Raw genomic sequence first — 16900 nt, 5'->3', positions numbered from 1 at the left:
TTCAACAGTGCGCCGTAATTCCGGTCCCATAGGTACACATTCCCGTCTGCAGGTCAGTCCCAGGTGAGCTTGAGTGTATGCGTCCACGAACGGCATGAAGAGCCCGTACCTTCGCTTCCGCCAGCAACAAATTGCTCGTGGGCACCGACAAAGCAGCAATGCATAATGAAGCCAATTGGGGTTACTCCAGTGAATTGTCGGACAACCTCTTTGTAAGCGTGTCGAAGAGTACAACCTATTGAGAAGCCTGAGTGAGACTATGAGCGAGACACAATGGCTTATTCATTCCGCAACTGTGTCGGGTTCCTCGAGAGTGAACAACAGGTATATCGGGTCTTGAGAGAGTTGAAAACAGCCGCAGTCTCCGGTGATGTCGTAGCGCGTTTTACTACGACAGTCGGAGGCGTCAGTGAACGAATGCGGAGTCTCATCGAAGGAGACACGCACATCTCTTTATCTCCAGGTGCTAGGTAATAGCAACATATCGTCAATCTGTGATTATGACTGGTGTCGAAGGATCTCCCGAGTGCCATATGTCTTGTACCATCCGGGCTGATGGCCAGGTCTGTAATATGCATCCAGCTCAGTGTCCAACTGTCCGTTGAATCCCCATTTGCGTTCTACAAAAAGTTCGCAAGAAATCGCGGACTATCTTGCGATCAAGCACACCGGATACAAATCCAGAGCCATCTGGTAGCCACGCGACCCCCAAGACAGATGCCTCATGTTCATCTACTTCCACGACGCATGTCTCTGCCTGAACCTGGATCGACGTGTGTTTCAATGCACATGATACAGTCAGAAGCAAAGTGTCGCCCGGAGACCACGCCACTCGACTGACAGCCTCTTTGTAGCCCGAGAGCGTGGCGATGGGGCGATAACCTGAACGGTGCTTAGAGAAACCAAGTTAGCAGACACTCCCATCACGGACGCTTTGTTATATGTGCATACCTCTGTATTCCAGACGATGACGGTCTTATCTGCGTTCGCGCTTGCAAGACGACTATTGTCGTTACTCCATGCGAGTTTCCACACCTGGTGGGAATGGTCAGACAACACAGCAAGTTCATCGATGTCCAGAGAGGCTTGCGAAGTTGGGGCCATCATATCAATGAAAAGAGTCAAGGTTATTGCCAGGCTGTGGGCTCCCCCGGGTTCACTCCGTACATGCTATCGAGCGCTCGCTACTAGTGCGGTTGGAAACATCAGCTTCGGCCTTTACAGAGCACACCATAGGTCATGCACGTACCATAAACATGCCTTCATTCAATCGGCGTGGAGAATAGCTAGTCGTGGCATTGCAGGAAGAATGCAAGATATACATGGTCACCTCGAGTTCGGACTAGACGCCGGTGCCACGCGATCCCGTGACAACTTGAATACGCGTCGCGTCGCGCCATCGACGCGCCTCCCTAAAGTCAATCCGGCTCGTACAGTACCGAGTGCTGATCCACGACGATCACGTACATATATACATGTTATACAATCCATTTGTCTTTGTTTCTCTTATATTATCGTATACAGTCTAAGAGATGCGGCGATGCAGCGGATAGAAGAGAGCAGAGTCATGAGGGCAGCTTGATATGTACAGAGGCAGTGAATAAAGGATGACAATGAGAATTGAGGAGTAGCGTTGTGAGGTGCCAGACGTCAAAACAGAGAGATGCAAGGGGAGAAATGAGGGTAGGCAAGCTGGAGGGCGGGAGATGGATGCACAAGTGCTGAAAAGAGCGAAGTGCGGAGGATGAAGATGATGGATGAGCGATGATATGAACGAATGACAGATTAAATGCGAGCAGTGTCTGAGTGATGCGTATATCTGCACATGTGCACCGTGTTGGACGAGAGATGACAACGACGCTCAGAACAACGCTGTTGTCGACCCCATCCCATAGCTCTCGTGGTCGATTCCCGACGACGAAGCCCCGTCCCACCTACCCTTTCCTTTCCCCTTCCCATTCTCCATCTCATGCTGCGTCTCGTGCATCTCCTGCGGCACGTCAATAGGTGCCGCTACGCTCGCGCCAAGGGCCTCTGGAGGTGGCGCCTCCCAGATACGGATTGTCTTGTCGTCCGAGCACGAAGCGAACATGCGCTCGTTGACTGGGTTCCACGCGACGGAGTTGACGGAGCCCTCGCCGTGGCCTGAGAGGACCTCAAGCAGCCCGCCGGAGTCTCGATGCCAGATGTACACGTTCCCATCTACCGGGAAGCAACACCATGGACGGGGATGTGGAGTACGTGGTGGGAGAAGCGGTAGTAGTAGACGGAGGTAGTTGACAGAGGCGCAGTCAAAGAATAATGGGTGGAAGACCGGCATATGAGTAAGAGTATAGCTGATGAATCGCGGGGAGACATACCTTCGCTCCCGCTGACCACGAAGTTTCCCTCGACGCCGCCAAAGCAGCTCCTGATGACATGTTTCGACTGACTGTGTCCGGTATATTTGCGCACAACCTGCTCCGTGGCCAGATCCAACAGATGGATTTCCTGTGAACGACTCGGCATCAGCTCCGCCCCGCCTGGGTGCCTGGCGCGTGTGCACGACACGTACCGCAGGAGGCCCGTTCTCAGATGCTCGGTTAATCAGCGCATACTGCGAGTCCGCCGAGATCTTCACGCTCGTGAGCTCGCCCTCCAGAGGTAGAATTCTACACAATGTCCCAACCAATCAGCCCTTGTCTGTTACGCAGCTCACGCTAAACCATAAAAAGGCCCCGCCATCCCAAAATGCGTACCTTTCAGGCTGCTTCGTGGCCAAATCATAGATGATGATCCGTGTCTCCGACGAACTCTTGTTCGCACTGGCGGCTGCGCTCGCAGTTGCCCCTGAACCTTGCGCAGCACCAGTCTCTTGTGGATTGGGTCCGGGCAGGCATGGCGCGTCGTACATCCCGACCGCAACCAGCCGTGTGAAGTCCGGAGTGACCATAAGGTCGGTCACCCGGATGGGTGTCCGTCCCCACTGATCTCGCAGCTTCCCATCTGCGTCCTGGGATCGAGTACCGCATCGGTCAGTTAAATGCTCGTCCTCCGGTTGAGTGCGGGGAAGGACATACCCATAGGCAGATCTTGCGGTCGAGGCCGCCAGAGATGAAACCTGAGCCATCGGGGAGCCACGCTAGTGCCGTGACGACGTCAGTATGGTCACTGAGCACTTTCGTACATAGGCCTGTCTGAAGTACACATGTGAGTAACTAGCCCGATGCACTTGACGTGAGACTTGGTGGACTCACTCGTGTGTTCCACAGCCTGATAAAATTCTCCGATGCCGTGAGCAATATCGAGTCGTCTAACGACCATGATACACAGCCGACGGGGAATGGGTGGTCCCGTAGGATGAACTCTGGTGAGTATGCTCGTGTCCTGGCGTCTTTGTCGAGCTGTCCAAGGTGTTACATCAGCCTTTCGCGCACTACTTACCGGTCGCAAGGCCCCAATGACGGTGGTTTACAGACGTACCTCAACACGCCAAATTATCGCTGTCCTGTCTTTACTCGCTGTCGCCAGGTATCGCCCACTATGGCTCCACTCCAAGTTCCACACCTCGTCGGAGTGAACCTGAAGGATTGTAGTTGTTACGCGCGGGAATGCGTTGCGGTCGCATATGTGGTCCGCGTATAACGAGTAAGACCTGTTCTTGAGCGGCACATTGTGGTATAGACACCGGCTCTGTTGGTATGCCCGTGCCTGTTCAAGGAGGGTGGCAAATCGCCGTTGTGGTATCATGACTGATGATGGAATATACCCTGTAGGTGCACGGTGAGAAAGGGGAACCCCTTTTATCTGGACATCGAACGTACGTTGCAAGTCCAACAAAAGTCGTCTCCTTGATGTCCCGCCTGCTCCGTCCCAGCCTACTTGTTGTCGCAGGTCTGCAGGGTCAGAGCACATCAAAAGGCTGCGATCCCAATGTCAGCGCCAACTCCACGACACTCGGGACCCGAGAACATATGACTACGGCCACTCACCTTGACAGTGCATGTAGATTCTCCAACTCCGGGTTGAGGGGTGCGAGCTCGTTGCGCAAGACCTGTAGTGCAGCAGTTGTCCTGCCGGCCTCGAGGTATTCCAAGTACTTCTGCCTAGCAATGAGGAACTTGGCATCCTGCGCCACTATGTTAGGGAAACGAACCACTAATTCAACAGATTACGGCACTTACCCATAGTCCCTCACCCTCCGTAACACCGAGTCGCATGAGCGCGGCCTCCGCTGAATCCCATGATGCATCGAGAATGCACCTCCGGAACTCCGCCACTTCTGGTGTCTCCATAATGTACCCGGACTCTGCTTCGAGCGTCGCCGCCGATTCCCTGAGGTACCCGAGTTGCGGTTGGGATAACGATGCATGGAAGAATGATGTACTCACATGTATCCCACATCCCGTAGACTCTGGATCACCAACCGGACAAACTCCTCTCTATCGACGTACGAGTCGTCATACAGTGTCCTCCCCGGCAATGATACCCTTGCGACAGACGACCTGGGCTTCTCGGGCGCGTGCCCGTCGAAATCCGGTGAGGGCGATCGTTTGGACGAACCATTGGTGAAAGTATGCGAGAAACCATTGCTCTTCAGCACACCAGCCTTGTGGCCGTTGGACGGGCCTGCGACGGACGATGGGCCGGCTTCATGGTTGGAGTCTAACGAGACAGACAGGGCGGAGTCTCTATCGCTGTCCGTGAGTCTCATAGTAGCAGGGTGTGCAGCAGGAGTGAGCGAGGAAGCAGAAGCAGAATCAGTTGAGATCAGGGTACGTTCAATGGACGCAAACGAAGCAGAGGAGGAAGACGTTCGGCTGTCGACTCTTTGTCTCTTACGAGCGCGGGAGAGGTCGGAGTCCGCGTCAGGAGTGCGTGTGGATGAAGGAGAAGACTGGGAGATACCAGCGGACGGATGGAGGAAGGAACGAGTGGTGGTGGAAAGAGAGGCGGAGGCCGGGGCGTACTCTGGAGAGTGGGCGTCGGCTTCGCCCTCTTCGAGCTCAGACCGAGTGCGGGTGTGCGGGACGGTGCTGGGGGACGATGTGTGTGTTGGTGTGCGATGCGTCGGAGACGAGGTCAGTGGAGAATAGGCAAATGCGGAATGGAGGGAGGACTGGTCGGGTTCCAGTGTCGGGGTCTGGTGCGACGGCGTGCTGACCCGCGCTGGAGTGGGGCGTGTGCGTGAATCAATGGTGACGACGGCGAGGGCGGACGACGGCAGACACGGCGAGCAGAGCTCGAGCACAGATGCTGGACTCGGGGCAGACGATGATCGTAGTATCAGAGAAAGAGAAAGACAAAGTCCGACTGCAGCATGGTCTCCCGCCAACAACGTCCTCGCCAGACCGCGGCGGAGCTGCCCAAGCCACGCGTCTCTCGCCTCCCTCTCTCATCCGAACCATCATCTTCTCCCTCACTCCTTCGCTGCTACATGTCCTCACACACCCATATATATTGCAAGGCCTGCGCAGACGTAGCAGCAGAGTGCCTGAGAGTCTGAGAGTGCGTCCGACTCCCCGCACTGGCGGGATGTAGCGATCCTGGATATCGTCTATACGGTCCGGCCCCGACACGCCTCTCCCTGATCCTAAGCGTTATCAATCACCCTTCTGCCCTACACGCCCCCTCTGCGCTGCCAAGTATGCAGCTAATCTCAGTGGAAATCGCACCCCAGGTGTCCAAGTCGTCCCGGAATTCAGCGGAGCGGCTGCGCCGAGTCGACTATATTTGTGATTGCCTCCGCCTTCTGCTGTCTACTCCTTGTCCTTTGCTAGTCATAGTGAGTGCCTCGATTGTCTTGAAATCGTATCCAGACAGTTGTCCTAGTGCCCCCAGATCTTACCAAAGGCCCCTTACTAACATCTACCTCGTGCTACAGAAGCCCAGACGACCTCCCGGGCCATCGATTACGACCAGCTGGCCATGACCTCGCAGCCTTGGAGCTAATGAATGGGAGGACGAACACCCTACGCACCTGGTCCTGCATGCGCGCGGACAGGTTGTGCAAGAAGTCTTCGCCTGACGGCCTCTAAGCAAGAGGATCAGCATGAAATACCTCCGCGGGCGCGTTAGGCTGCGCAATACCCGAAAGCCGCCTTTGAAGGCGCGGGCGAAGCATCTCCGCTGACCTCACCCGGCACCGAACCTCCGTCCGTCTGCATCAGGACCACTCACAGCGCTCCGCGCATATCTCTGCGATGCGCACAATGACACAATGGACGGGACGTTGGTCGTGGTCTGCGTGGTGAGTGCACGATGTTACCTGTGAGTGATTGATGTGTCGCAGATGCAGACTTCGGGCGTGCCTCATTCCACACGAAGCCCATTTATCCTTGAGCATGGGAACTCGTTGGTCCGTCAGGTGATGTTCTGGGAGACAGGCCGTTCTCGATACTCGGCAGAGGCACGCCTACTGTGTTGAGTCGTCCGCCTACGCGCGCGCCCCTCTAGGTCGGAGACTCGGCTGTAGTTTCATGACCTGTATGAATGTCCACGGGTGATCAGTCAGAGGGCATAAATTTGCAAGAAGAGGTTGAGTAGTGGCACTTAACACCCATGCCATGGACGGCAAGATGCTGCGGCCGTTGCGCCCCCTTTCTCTACGTATGTCCAGGCACCTGGGAGAAGGGGCGTCACGGTCGATAGCCCTTCGTGCTATCCAGGCGGTTATATCGGTTAGAGGCGGGACCTGAGAGAAGACACTTGACCCAAGGGTGTCGTACGTGCTCCGTCCTCGCCCGCGGTCGGGAAGGTGCACATCTAGAGTTCAACATTCAGACGCAGTCGCTGGGAAGGACTTCCTCATGCGGTGATTCTGAGGTGGTGTGGTTCGTACTCACGGCTTATGACGGGGCCGGTGCTTTGCAGCACTCGACGAGGGCGTGTCGTGCATGTCACGTCTGCTATGAGCTATCTAGCTTCCGGCCGCGCTCACCCGCAATATATAGAACGGATTCTTCGCGTGACCCGTGATACACAACGGTCAGCCGTCTCCTGAAGTTCTATCGCCCATCTCCCCGGTGCAGCGCTTTCGTTCCTCCCGTAATATTCTGGGCTTGCGGCAGAGGTACGTACATGATGCAGCTCCACATGCTCGTTGACGGCAGAGGCTCCATAGTGTCATACCATCATCTCAAATATCTCTCGGGATATACAGTGTGTCCACGGTAGCGTCACATACGTCCCGTTAATCTAAGTATGTCAACGACCCGTGATCGTGCACCTACAGTGTCCCGCCGCATATTGTCTTGATCCAGCACTTCCCCGCAAAGTGGACTCCTAAGAAGCTGTCCATCAATGCCCCGCACTACTTCAAGTCCTCGATCATCTCTCGATCACTCTGGGGGCGCTCCCCAAGGTCACCATACCGGACCTTGCCCTGGTGCAACGGGCTGCGGCCATACAGTGACACACCCTCCAGAACCTAGTGCGCAGCTCCCATACAGCAGCAGTGTTCAATTAGCTCATCTTTCGCCCTACTCCCGTAGCCTCCCGGGCGGTGCGTCTCGACCGGAAAATACCTGCGCAGCGTTCTGCTCTCGCCACATCCCAAGACCTTTGCCTCCAACGATCGCACCGCCTCTACCAGGAACCCCATCTTTGACAGCTCCGATTCTCTTCGGACTCCGGAGGACGAGGGCGTAACGTGCCTGGACCAACCGTGACACACAACATCACTCGCAAGATTCTCTTGTCGTCCATCGCCGCGGTCCCGTCCATTTCGGCCAGAACAAGACAGACGGCTTGGGAGAGCACCCCCGCCCGGCTCTCGTTCATCCGCGATGCGAAGAATGCAGGACCGCCGAACCGTGACGGTGCTTGTGTCCCGCTGTTTGTCCTCGCGGGCCTCTTGAGTCTTGGCGGATCCGAGGTCTCGTGCAATGACGAGCGCTTGCGAACCTTCTCCCCAAGCGCGCAGCCTCACGCCATCCGTGCACAATCCGCGTTCCGTAGGGGGCTGCAATCAGCTGCAGGCAGCAGCAGCAGCAGCGAAACGCGAAAATGCACTCTGCCACACCGTGCGAAGGGTGCACGAAAATGGCGCGACTTTGAAGCGTCGCGGAGCGCGTTGCGCAATCCCGCGCGGTCCCCTAAAATCTCCTTCCGCCAAATTGTCGAGACATGCATATGCACATCAGCTGCCGCGCGCGAATGTCGCCATCGTTGGCCGCCCGCGGAACCAGAACGGAGGTCTGAGAGAACGTGCTGGGGGCCATCCGCCGTAAGTAAGTACAGTGTTTGACCGGTCCTTGGACCACCCAAATATTGAGCGCTGTATAACGTCAGTACAATGAAAGGGTTCCGCCTGAAACTTCACCTGTGTGCTACCAGAGACGTTCGCTACACGTCTACGCAGTTTCTGTGACCGTAGTGGGAGTATGTGGGAGCTGGGAGGCGAATCTGTCGAGTTGTGGCATATCTCGCATTCCGCGCTCCTTGGACCAGGTCACAGATGAGCGTGATTTCCTAATCGAGACCGGATCTAATCACTGATCATTACATCACTCATCGTCCTCGTCCTCGTCCTCGTCCTCATCCTCATCATCTTCATCCTCATCCTCGACATCCCGTGCAGCAGAGAGCTTCGGTTTTGGCCTGGCCTTCTCTATTGTCCCTAGCTTGGGCTTCTGCCACCTGGCTCGCCGTTTTTCCACCCTTGCAAGGTCTCGTTCAGCCTCCCACGCTGTCACCTGGTCCCGCCACACCTCCCGCTGCGCTGCAACACGCCGCTTTCTCGCCGCTTCCGCCTTCTTCCAGTCCTCCATCTCCTGTACGTACTTGCCCTTTTCTGCTTTCCGCATTTTCTTCTCCTGATCTTTCTCCCTCTGCGACTGCTCGTGCGCCACAACCTGCTCATAGAAGACGTCCCCATCTAGGAGCTTCGGCAAGCCGTCGCTCATCAACTTCTGTCGTTTTGGCCGCTTCTCCTCCTGTGCCGCAAGCTTCCCCTGGACCCGCTGCAGGTACACGTTCTGCAATACAGCTGTCGCCTGCATGCTGACGACACTCTGCTTCAGTTCCAAACACCGGTCCTCCCGCTCTTCCAAGGCAGCAAGCAACTCGACCTCGAATTCCGTCACAGGCTCCCGCGCCAGCAGCGTCTCGTAACGTCGCTTTGAGGGGGATAGGGATGTGGGTTGGAACACCGGTGGTGCAGAGGATGATGGGATGGGGGTGGGAGAGAGGAGGTAGGCCGACGATGTTGAGGTAAGTGCATTTCTGATCTGTGATCGGGAGGGTGTATGTGGTGCTGTGTGAGGAGTAGTTGGAGGACCTGTGGCGGCTTGTGCTGGACCTGGGCTGCGATGGAGGAGGCCCGCATTTTGCATGAGCAGTGCAGCAACTGCACGCACAGGGCTGGCTTGTGGGAGGGGGAGTGGTGCACGAGTGGACGTCTCGACACTTGGGGCCATCATCGCAGAGGTGACAACATCAGGGTTGAATGGTACAACACCCGTCTTCTTGAATGCCTTTCTGATGTTTTCCGGAGTGAGCGACTTCATATGTGCTTCGGCATACACGGAGAGGAAGTTCGACTTGTCGACTTTCCGCCCCTGCCTTTCAAAGGTGCCTCGGGCTGTGGTCCATTCACGTTTGAGCACGCTGAATATGACCACGTCGAGACCTTGATAGACATGGGTAGAATGTGATGGATAGCAGAGTATGTGGATGTGGTTTTGTCGTGCGTAGTCGAGGAAGTCGAATGTGTAATGGGACACATGTCCGTCGACTAGTAGCAGCCTCCGGCGGCCTGCAGCCTTGGCTCGTGTTTGGTTATCGAACTGCTTGATCCATGCCACTCCGATCTCGCCATCCGTGTAACCCTTCTTCGAGTACCCGAGCCTGTGTAAGGTCAGTTACTGTAGAAGATTGAATGACATCATACTTACGATGCATTCAATGGATTGTCCTGCTTCCAACTGGTATGGAACGCTTCGCTCTTGTAGATAACTGCTGGAGGAGTGCTGGTTCCATCTGCACAGATGGTGACTAGGACTGTGATGTTCTCGCGATTTCCGCTACCTTGCTGATATTGAACATTGGCACCAGCAGGCCCAATTACCCGCTCCGCAACGCCAACACCCAGCTGCAACCCGGTTTCATCCATGCCATAGATGCACTCTGGTTGGATCTCCTCCTCGCCTTCATCCCCATCCAGCACCTTCTTCAGAAGCGCAAAGTATGCCTCCTTCGTATGAGGATTCACCGCACGTGCACGAGAATTATCGAGTGCATGTGCCCAATAAGGACGCAGACGCTCCCAGTGCCTCTCGACGAACCGGTATGTCCACTGAACCCCCACCCCGGTCTGCGGGAAACGCTCACCCAGTTTGGCATGGCAGATTGAGTTCACATGTTCCTTGAGCCGACAGTGATTGAGGGGAAACCCACGGATGGCAGTTTCGATAGCAAATTCGACGACCACGTCCTCTTCAGCATCCGAGAGCCACCGCTTGCCGGCATTGAATTCTCGGATCCCTGGCTTGCCTTCCGCACGGCGCTGGATTGTATTCTTTGCGAGCTTGATCCGCTTCTTCGTTCTTGTGTAGCATTCTTCTTCCACTTCCCGACAAACTGTCCGGACACCCTTGCAGCCACCCTCCACCTTCACCTCCCGGTACCGCTTTGCTGCCACTTCAATCCAGTAATCTTGGAATTTTGAATTGATCGCTTTCTGTTTCGTCTTCGAGAGAGCATGACGACCCATAGCAGTAGAGTATGTGAAGGAATATGCAGCAATAATGAGTATACACCTTTGCATTGCGACGATGAGCTCCCCATATGTTGCCGGTTGCTCCATCTAACCCAATATAGTAATCCGCCCAAATAGGCAGTGTGATGTGACCCGGCGCTTAGTCAATGTCGACTCCCGGACCTCCTCCTGCAGAGATTGTTGCCGTATGCATCACTACTTCATGCGATAAGCAGATCTGTATGACATATGGAACGCAGTTTATGCTGTCGAGTGTCTCGCAAAATGTTAGGGTGTTCCAGTCAGTACATCTGTTGTAGTAAGTTGCAGAAATTTCATAATCAGCTGTTCTGGGTGTAAACATTGCAGTAGTTCCCTCTAATCTAGGTAGACTGTCCCAAAAATTGGCATAGACGTGTATACGAGACTTAGAAATATAGTTCAGGTGTATAAAAAATTACCTGATGTGTATGAGGACGGGAAAGGGTCGATTGGTCCAAGGAACCATGGTGGTCCAAGGACCGGTCAAACACTGTATGTACAGTGTTGTCGTTGCAATGCATCGCGCACGTACCTACTGACGGGCGCGTCATGCACGCGTATTCTGGCGTAACCCCCAAAGTCATTGGTCAACCTGCCGCTATCCGCCCGCTTGCGCCGCGGGGCTCTTCGGACTCGGCCTCCCGCGTCCAGTCCGCGCTGTGCGCTGCGTGTCACTGCGCTGACTCGGACTCGGAGTCCAGAAGAACTCCGCTCCACGTATGTCGTCGTCACGCTCGGCCCTCCATAACGATATTCGGGGCGAGGGGGGGAGGAGATCGGCGCACCGGTCGAGAGTCGAGACGAATTCGTGCCGCTGCGGCGAAGGCTGCGTGTGCGCTGCGGTACATACGTACTGCATTACAGATCTGGGATGTGGGGATGTGCCCTCCTTCTTGGAAGTTGCCGATGACGGAGCAAAGACGGTCGACCGGTGAGTCTTCCTATGTAAGCAGCTTGTGGCAAAATGGTTGCTGCAGCGAGCAGTGACTATGACCACATACTTGCTCATGGGGTGGTCACAGACTTAGGTTTAGACTTCAAGGGGCCCGTCCACACACTCGGCACGGCGCCGGCCCTCCCGTGCTGGGCCCCAGCTTCAAGCTTCAAGTTCCAAGGACCCTCAAGACTGAGAGCAGCCACACGTCGGCAAGCTTTCCGCTTGGTGGGCGTTCTGGGCCCCCGTCAGTGAGTGGGTGAGTTCATCAACCTCTTGGAACTTGGTGACCGGTCACGCTGAGTCTCGAGCTCGCCTGCTAGTGCCAGTGCTCGCACACCAACGTGACGAGTACTTATCGCCAGGAGAAGGATCCCTCCCATGCCTGCCTTCGGACTCCTTCTCCCGACGGCTGCGGCGCAAATCCAATCCACTCGCAGGTCGTGCGGGGGACCCACGTTCGACGGGCTTCGACTCCGCCAAGGGCCAAGGTCAGTGCTTGTGCGCTCGACGCTCGTGCACCCGTGCGTAGCGCGTAAACGCTAAACAATTATCACGCGTCCGCGCCGCAGGTGCACTCCTTCCGTACAGTATGTCCGTTCGTCCGTTCGTTCGCGTCACGGTTCCGAGTCTGTGGCATGTGCGCGCCCCCGGAGGGTCCGCCGTGTCCAGAACAGACACGGACGGTGACACCAAGTACTCTACGTCACCGGGGTCAGAGCTCAGTACTCAGTACTCAGCACTCGGTGCTTCCGAGCGACATGGCGGCCCAGCAACGCATCACCGCTAATACCAAAGCTAACGCGTAACCCGTAACGTTCCTCGGCTGCGCACGGGTGGGTGACAATGACAATGACATATACTAGATCCCTCCTCATCGCCGCGCAGTGACCAGTCCCAGACTCCCAAGTTCCAGGCCTAGGGGGGAAGTCAGCTGCCGCATACGCCGCTGCGCAGCTGACCCCTCCCCCCTCGAAGTCCCCCTCGAAGTTCAAGAAGTTCAGAGAAGTCCGTCTCCGTCAATCGTGGGGGCACAGGTTCGCTATGATGGTATTACTCAGTACTGTAGCATGTAGCATGTAGCATCATGCTGTACCATGTCTGTATGTCACATAGTCCCATGCTTGCGGCGCGCGCTCACGTTCCCGAGCAATATCAATACACAGACAGCTACTACTCTGAGGTACCTCTTTAATCTCACACTGACAGAACGACCGTCACGGGTCGACGAGAGGAGAGACTAGTCAATCCACCTTGAACCTTGAACCTTGAACCTTGAACCTTGAACCTTGAACCATGAACCATGAACAACACGTATGAGCCCCGGTACACTTCAGCCTTCGCGACGCACCTCGCACCTGCAGCTTGTAGGCCAAGGGAGAGAGGAAGGCACGAAAATACCCCCACATGTACAGAGTCTGAGATCTGAGCAAGCAGTGGTAGCCTGGCCGTCCCCAGACATCACAAGGCCAGCGCCGAGCGGTTAGTACTTAGTACCCATATGACACGAACCGAGCGTATCGTGCGTGCGTGCGTGTGTGTGAGTGTGATAGCTATAGGCCTAGGGTTCCGAGCACCTGCTACTACTAGGTACTAGTACTACTTAGCTGCGCTCGGCATGGCATGACACGGCGCGGGGGGGGAAGCCGCGACTCGCCAATGTCGTGAATCGAATCCAGTGTCCACCATGATGGAAGGTGCACTCCGTCACGGAGCTAATCTCGTTCGGGCCGCGAGCGGAGAACATCACGCTATGTATGGCACGTCCGCGTCAAGGTCAACTGGCAAGGTTTTGTGTGGGGGGTCCGTAGACTCGTACCTGGCCCTGGGCGCGGTGATTGAGTGGTTGACAAGGGAAGACCGGCGTAGACGACGAACGAGAACGAATTCGACGACGATGTCGCCACAAGCTTAACTGGGCACTAGTAGTAGCACTAGCAGGGCTCTCACGCACGGAGGACGTGATGATTACTCGCACGGGCTTGTTCATTGACGGATAAGGTACGTGTACATGCGACGTCTTCTCTATAAGTATCAGAACAGCATTTCGGAACTTTTCTGTACGATTTGCGATTTGCGACGAATGGTGTGTATGTATCGTATCGTATCGTAGGGGTGCATGCATATGATGGTAGACTATTGCGAGTGACATGACTGGTTGTTCTTGTTGCGTTTGATGATCACGAAACACCGAAGGAGCACTAGAAGTATAGAAGCACTGGGCGTCGGGAACGCGAACCAAGGTTGAAGGGATATGCGAAGAGGGAGGCACAATGACGCGGCGCAAGCTCGTCAGATAAACACAAAGCGACGAACTAGCCGAACCCATGATATCGACACGAATGCGAATTGGGGATGAGGTGCAAGGAGGTAGCTTTTGCGCCACCTCCATTACTAACCGAAGGGATATGCGGGTACCGTACGACGAAGGGACGAGATGAATGTGAATGTGAAGGAGTAATGCGGCGAATGTGGGTATGTGTATGTACGTGCGGATGGAATGCATTTTTGACGGTCAGAGCGGAGTTGGTCGTGTGAGCATGGAAGGATGACAGCATGAGCGGAGATAGATAGAGATATAGAATTGCTGACGGTTGCTGATATGAATGTTGATGAGGATGCTTGAGTAGAGGCCGAGGCGGGGAGGCGGAGGCCAGCGCTCGTGCTTCCATGCAATAGATACATAGATAATTGCAACGATGCGAAGAACAGAGGCCGCCACGACGTCGAGGCCGATATCGTTGCCGATGATGCGACCTGGGCATGTGGCCCTCTGCCTTTTGAAGAGCCGCATTGAAAACAGCCGCGGCATGACGAATCGGGAGGAACGAAAGCGATGATAGTGAGCACGACGATAGTTGAATATCACGAATGCGACCGAGGCGTCGAATGCAAAGCAGGATGATATGCGAGGACGAATGCAATGCGAAGATGAGTGACAAGAGGAGTCTAGTGACGATGCGGATGAGGGAGAAAATGCTGGTCATTGCAGTCGTGCCTGTGGTCGTTCAGTCGTGTATCCATTCGCAGAGCGGAAGACGGTCGTGGGCTCATCGCTTGAAGGCGGCGGTCCTGCCACGCTCTCGGTCGCGGTCCAGAAGGCCACTTCGTCCGTTGCCGTAACCCGGAGCGTTTCCGCCAACCCCGAAGGGTGTCGGGTCCAACTCGTTCTTTCGCCTCCTGCCCCTCCTGGTCTCCTCCCTGGCGTCCTCTTCTTCATCCTCCGCAAATGCGCAGGACAGGTGCGCAGCGTCAAACTCTACACCCGAATCGCGGAGGTGCAAACGCTCGAACTTGGGCAACGGCGGCGGAGAGCTGTTCCTGCGCTGAGCGAGCTGGCGGGCGGCACGCACACCAGCGGCCACAACGGGGCTGTGTGCGACCCAGTCGGCGACTTTCTCCATGCTGTCTAGACGAGCGCGGGTGTGCGCGCTTTGATGTGGGTGAGCGCGCGGCCGGGGAGAACGACTCGGAGAGCGACGAGAGGATAATGACCGCCCGTCAGGATCACGCCGACTGCTGCGACCCCGAGGCGCTGCGACCGCGTTCGGGGATTGTGCCTTGGTAACACGCGCCGACTGCGGGAGAGCAAACGCCGTTGTGGTGTCCACGACGGGGTGGGCAATGCGGGGCGTGGGCGGAGAGGTAGAATTTTGCAGGGATCGGGAGAGCATGGAGAGGGCGGAGGGGCCTTTGTGGGAGCGCGGGGTAGTGGAGGTGGAGACAAGAAGGGAGAAGTAGGCAGGAAGACTTGCCCGGTTGCGACGCTTCTTGCCCGTGACGGTGTCCTCGCCGTGTTCGTTGTCCTCGTTGATCGACGGAGCGCCCTCTGACTTACGGCCGCGGCGGCCGGAACAAATGGAGGACGAGGAGGGTTGCACATCTGAAAAGTCGTCCTCGGATGGGCAGTCGTAGGGTATGCTGCGGGACACGCCGGTGCTTCCTGTGGAAGGCGTGGAGGCGGATGAATTGCGGTGGTGCAGCGTAGGAATGGTTGACCGGTTGTTTGTGGTTGATGGACGGCGCGTGTAAGCGAGGGACGAGGGACCGTTGCGCGAAAGGGAAGGCTTCGAGGTCGCGTCCGTGGCGAGGTAGTCGGGGTGCACGGAGTAGTACTCATCGTCGCCGTTTGCTCCGTTGACAATAGAGGGGCCGTCCTCGTCATAGTCGTCCTCGAGCGCGGACCATGAGACGGAGGAGTTTGACGAGGACGACTCGGAATGACGGACGCGGTGGGTCTTGCGCGCGTCGAGGGAGTGGCCAAGTGCGGAGGGGAGGAGTGCGGGGACCTCGGCGAGGTTCGGAGCGTTGTTGGTTGACTGCAAGAAGGGCGACGGGTGGGCGCTGCTTGTAGTGGAGATGGAGGGCGAGGTGACGTCGAGGCTCTCGCACTCGTCGCTGCAGTAAGCTCGGCTACGGGGGCGGTGAGCGGGCGGAAGAGGGCGGGCCGGAGGAGAGACGTACCCGTCGGCGGCGAGAGGCCTGCTGCAGAGGAGGCAGACTTCTTCAAACATTGTGGAGGTGCGGGGGGCACTGGAGCTGGAGCTGGAGGGATAGCAGCGGGGCAGGCGGGGACGGCGGGGGCTATATACCTTGCATTCGACGAGTGTGAAACGAGCGTGAAGGGCCAAACCCGCTCTCTCCCCCAAAATATCCCACATGACTCCCTTTTCTGCTCCACCGTGACTCCCCTGTCACGCCCGGCATCCGACCATATATGGCTCCGTCCGGCCTCCCTCGCCGCCGTCCGCTGTGACACCATCCGCGAGCGCAGAACGTGTGCACGTTCCCTCCGCTCCTTTGTCCTTGCAACGCGCCAGTTGCCTCTTCTGCTGCAAACGTGGCGTCCAGCCCGCCTCGCTATCAACGTGCGGGCCTCCGCGACGTTCTCCATCCAGCATCCTCCGCCTTATCGCGGAATCCCTCGGCTGTTGTCTCCGCCAATACACCTCGTCTTCTCTTCGCAGATACACTATCGCATAGCGCCCGCTCGCACAACCTTCTTCCTGTATTCCTGTTCCTGTTATTTCCCCACCTTTTCTCCCAAATGAAATCCAACGTCTGCCCCCGTGCCTCACGCACTCTCCGCTGCGTTTCTCCGGCCACATACACACACAGAGCCTGACATGCCACATCCAAACGCGCACGAAGCAGCTGCTGCAGCCTGACTGACAGACAGTGACACGGATGCATGATGAGCAGATCCTTCCCCGCGCAGCGTCTTCACTCCCATTTTCGCGCAATCT

At 56.4% G+C, this 16900-nt stretch overlaps 6 protein-coding genes across 6 annotated transcripts; 1 reads left to right on the top strand and 5 right to left on the bottom strand.

Moving 5' to 3' along the window:
- Nucleotides 1–282: 282 nt before the first annotated feature.
- Nucleotides 283–1324, bottom strand: L226DRAFT_519947 (uncharacterized protein; the record flags this gene model as incomplete). The annotated part of the gene is made up of 7 exons (XM_067678600.1): nt 283–388; nt 448–466; nt 545–620; nt 650–763; nt 842–892; nt 952–1035; nt 1250–1324. 7 exons carry the CDS (start codon nt 1322–1324, stop codon nt 283–285), a joined length of 525 nt encoding a protein of 174 aa, XP_067541145.1.
- A 537-nt stretch (nt 1325–1861) lies between these two features.
- On the bottom strand, nt 1862–4693 carry L226DRAFT_519946 (WD40 repeat-like protein; the record flags this gene model as incomplete). Its single annotated transcript, XM_067678599.1, has 11 exons — nt 1862–2202; nt 2361–2490; nt 2555–2651; nt 2739–2992; nt 3060–3176; nt 3237–3383; nt 3463–3749; nt 3804–3901; nt 3972–4108; nt 4164–4314; nt 4371–4693. The coding sequence occupies 11 exons, from the start codon at nt 4691–4693 to the stop codon at nt 1862–1864; spliced, it is 2082 nt and encodes a 693-aa protein (XP_067541144.1).
- A 4615-nt stretch (nt 4694–9308) lies between these two features.
- On the bottom strand, nt 9309–10693 carry L226DRAFT_454397 (DDE-domain-containing protein; the record flags this gene model as incomplete). The annotated part of the gene is made up of 3 exons (XM_067675181.1): nt 9309–9828; nt 9876–10416; nt 10483–10693. Coding segments are annotated over 3 exons (1272 nt in total), but the record flags the coding sequence as incomplete, so codon positions are not given.
- A 632-nt stretch (nt 10694–11325) lies between these two features.
- L226DRAFT_203980 (uncharacterized protein) lies at nt 11326–12827 on the top strand. The gene is made up of 4 exons (XM_067672850.1): nt 11326–11651; nt 11755–11905; nt 12020–12145; nt 12227–12827. The coding sequence occupies exons 1-4, from the start codon at nt 11440–11442 to the stop codon at nt 12461–12463; spliced, it is 726 nt and encodes a 241-aa protein (XP_067541142.1). The 5' UTR covers nt 11326–11439; the 3' UTR covers nt 12464–12827.
- Nucleotides 12828–13310: 483 nt separating this feature from the next.
- On the bottom strand, nt 13311–14432 carry L226DRAFT_203941 (uncharacterized protein). Its single transcript, XM_067672849.1, has 2 exons — nt 13474–14432; nt 13311–13405 (listed from the first exon to the last, which is right to left on the bottom strand). Exons 1-2 carry the CDS (start codon nt 14158–14160, stop codon nt 13370–13372), a joined length of 723 nt encoding a protein of 240 aa, XP_067541141.1. The 5' UTR covers nt 14161–14432; the 3' UTR covers nt 13311–13369.
- A 272-nt stretch (nt 14433–14704) lies between these two features.
- On the bottom strand, nt 14705–16168 carry L226DRAFT_455248 (uncharacterized protein; the record flags this gene model as incomplete). Its single annotated transcript, XM_067675222.1, has 2 exons — nt 14705–16067; nt 16119–16168. 2 exons carry the CDS (start codon nt 16166–16168, stop codon nt 14705–14707), a joined length of 1413 nt encoding a protein of 470 aa, XP_067541140.1.
- Between the last annotated feature and the right edge of the window lie 732 nt (nt 16169–16900).

Source organism: Lentinus tigrinus (genome assembly GCF_003813185.1).
Source record: "Lentinus tigrinus ALCF2SS1-7 unplaced genomic scaffold L226scaffold_3, whole genome shotgun sequence".
Classification (NCBI taxonomy): domain Eukaryota; kingdom Fungi; phylum Basidiomycota; class Agaricomycetes; order Polyporales; family Polyporaceae; genus Lentinus; species Lentinus tigrinus.
Note: the sequence above shows the minus strand (reverse complement) of the source record. Positions and strands in the feature narration are given on the sequence as shown.

Coding starts and splice junctions, on each gene's coding strand:
- L226DRAFT_203980 (XM_067672850.1), top strand. CDS start 11,440: ATGTCGTCGTCACGCTCGGCCCTCCATAACGATATTCGGGGCGAGGGG. Junction 11,906..12,019: donor GGCGTTCTGGGCCCCCGTCA/GTGAGTGGGTGA, acceptor ACTTATCGCCAG/GAGAAGGATCCCTCCCATGC. Junction 12,146..12,226: donor CGACTCCGCCAAGGGCCAAG/GTCAGTGCTTGT, acceptor TCCGCGCCGCAG/GTGCACTCCTTCCGTACAGT.
- L226DRAFT_203941 (XM_067672849.1), bottom strand. CDS start 14,160: ATGCATTCCATCCGCACGTACATACACATACCCACATTCGCCGCATTA. Junction 13,406..13,473: donor ATCACCGCGCCCAGGGCCAG/GTACGAGTCTAC, acceptor TGCCATACATAG/CGTGATGTTCTCCGCTCGCG.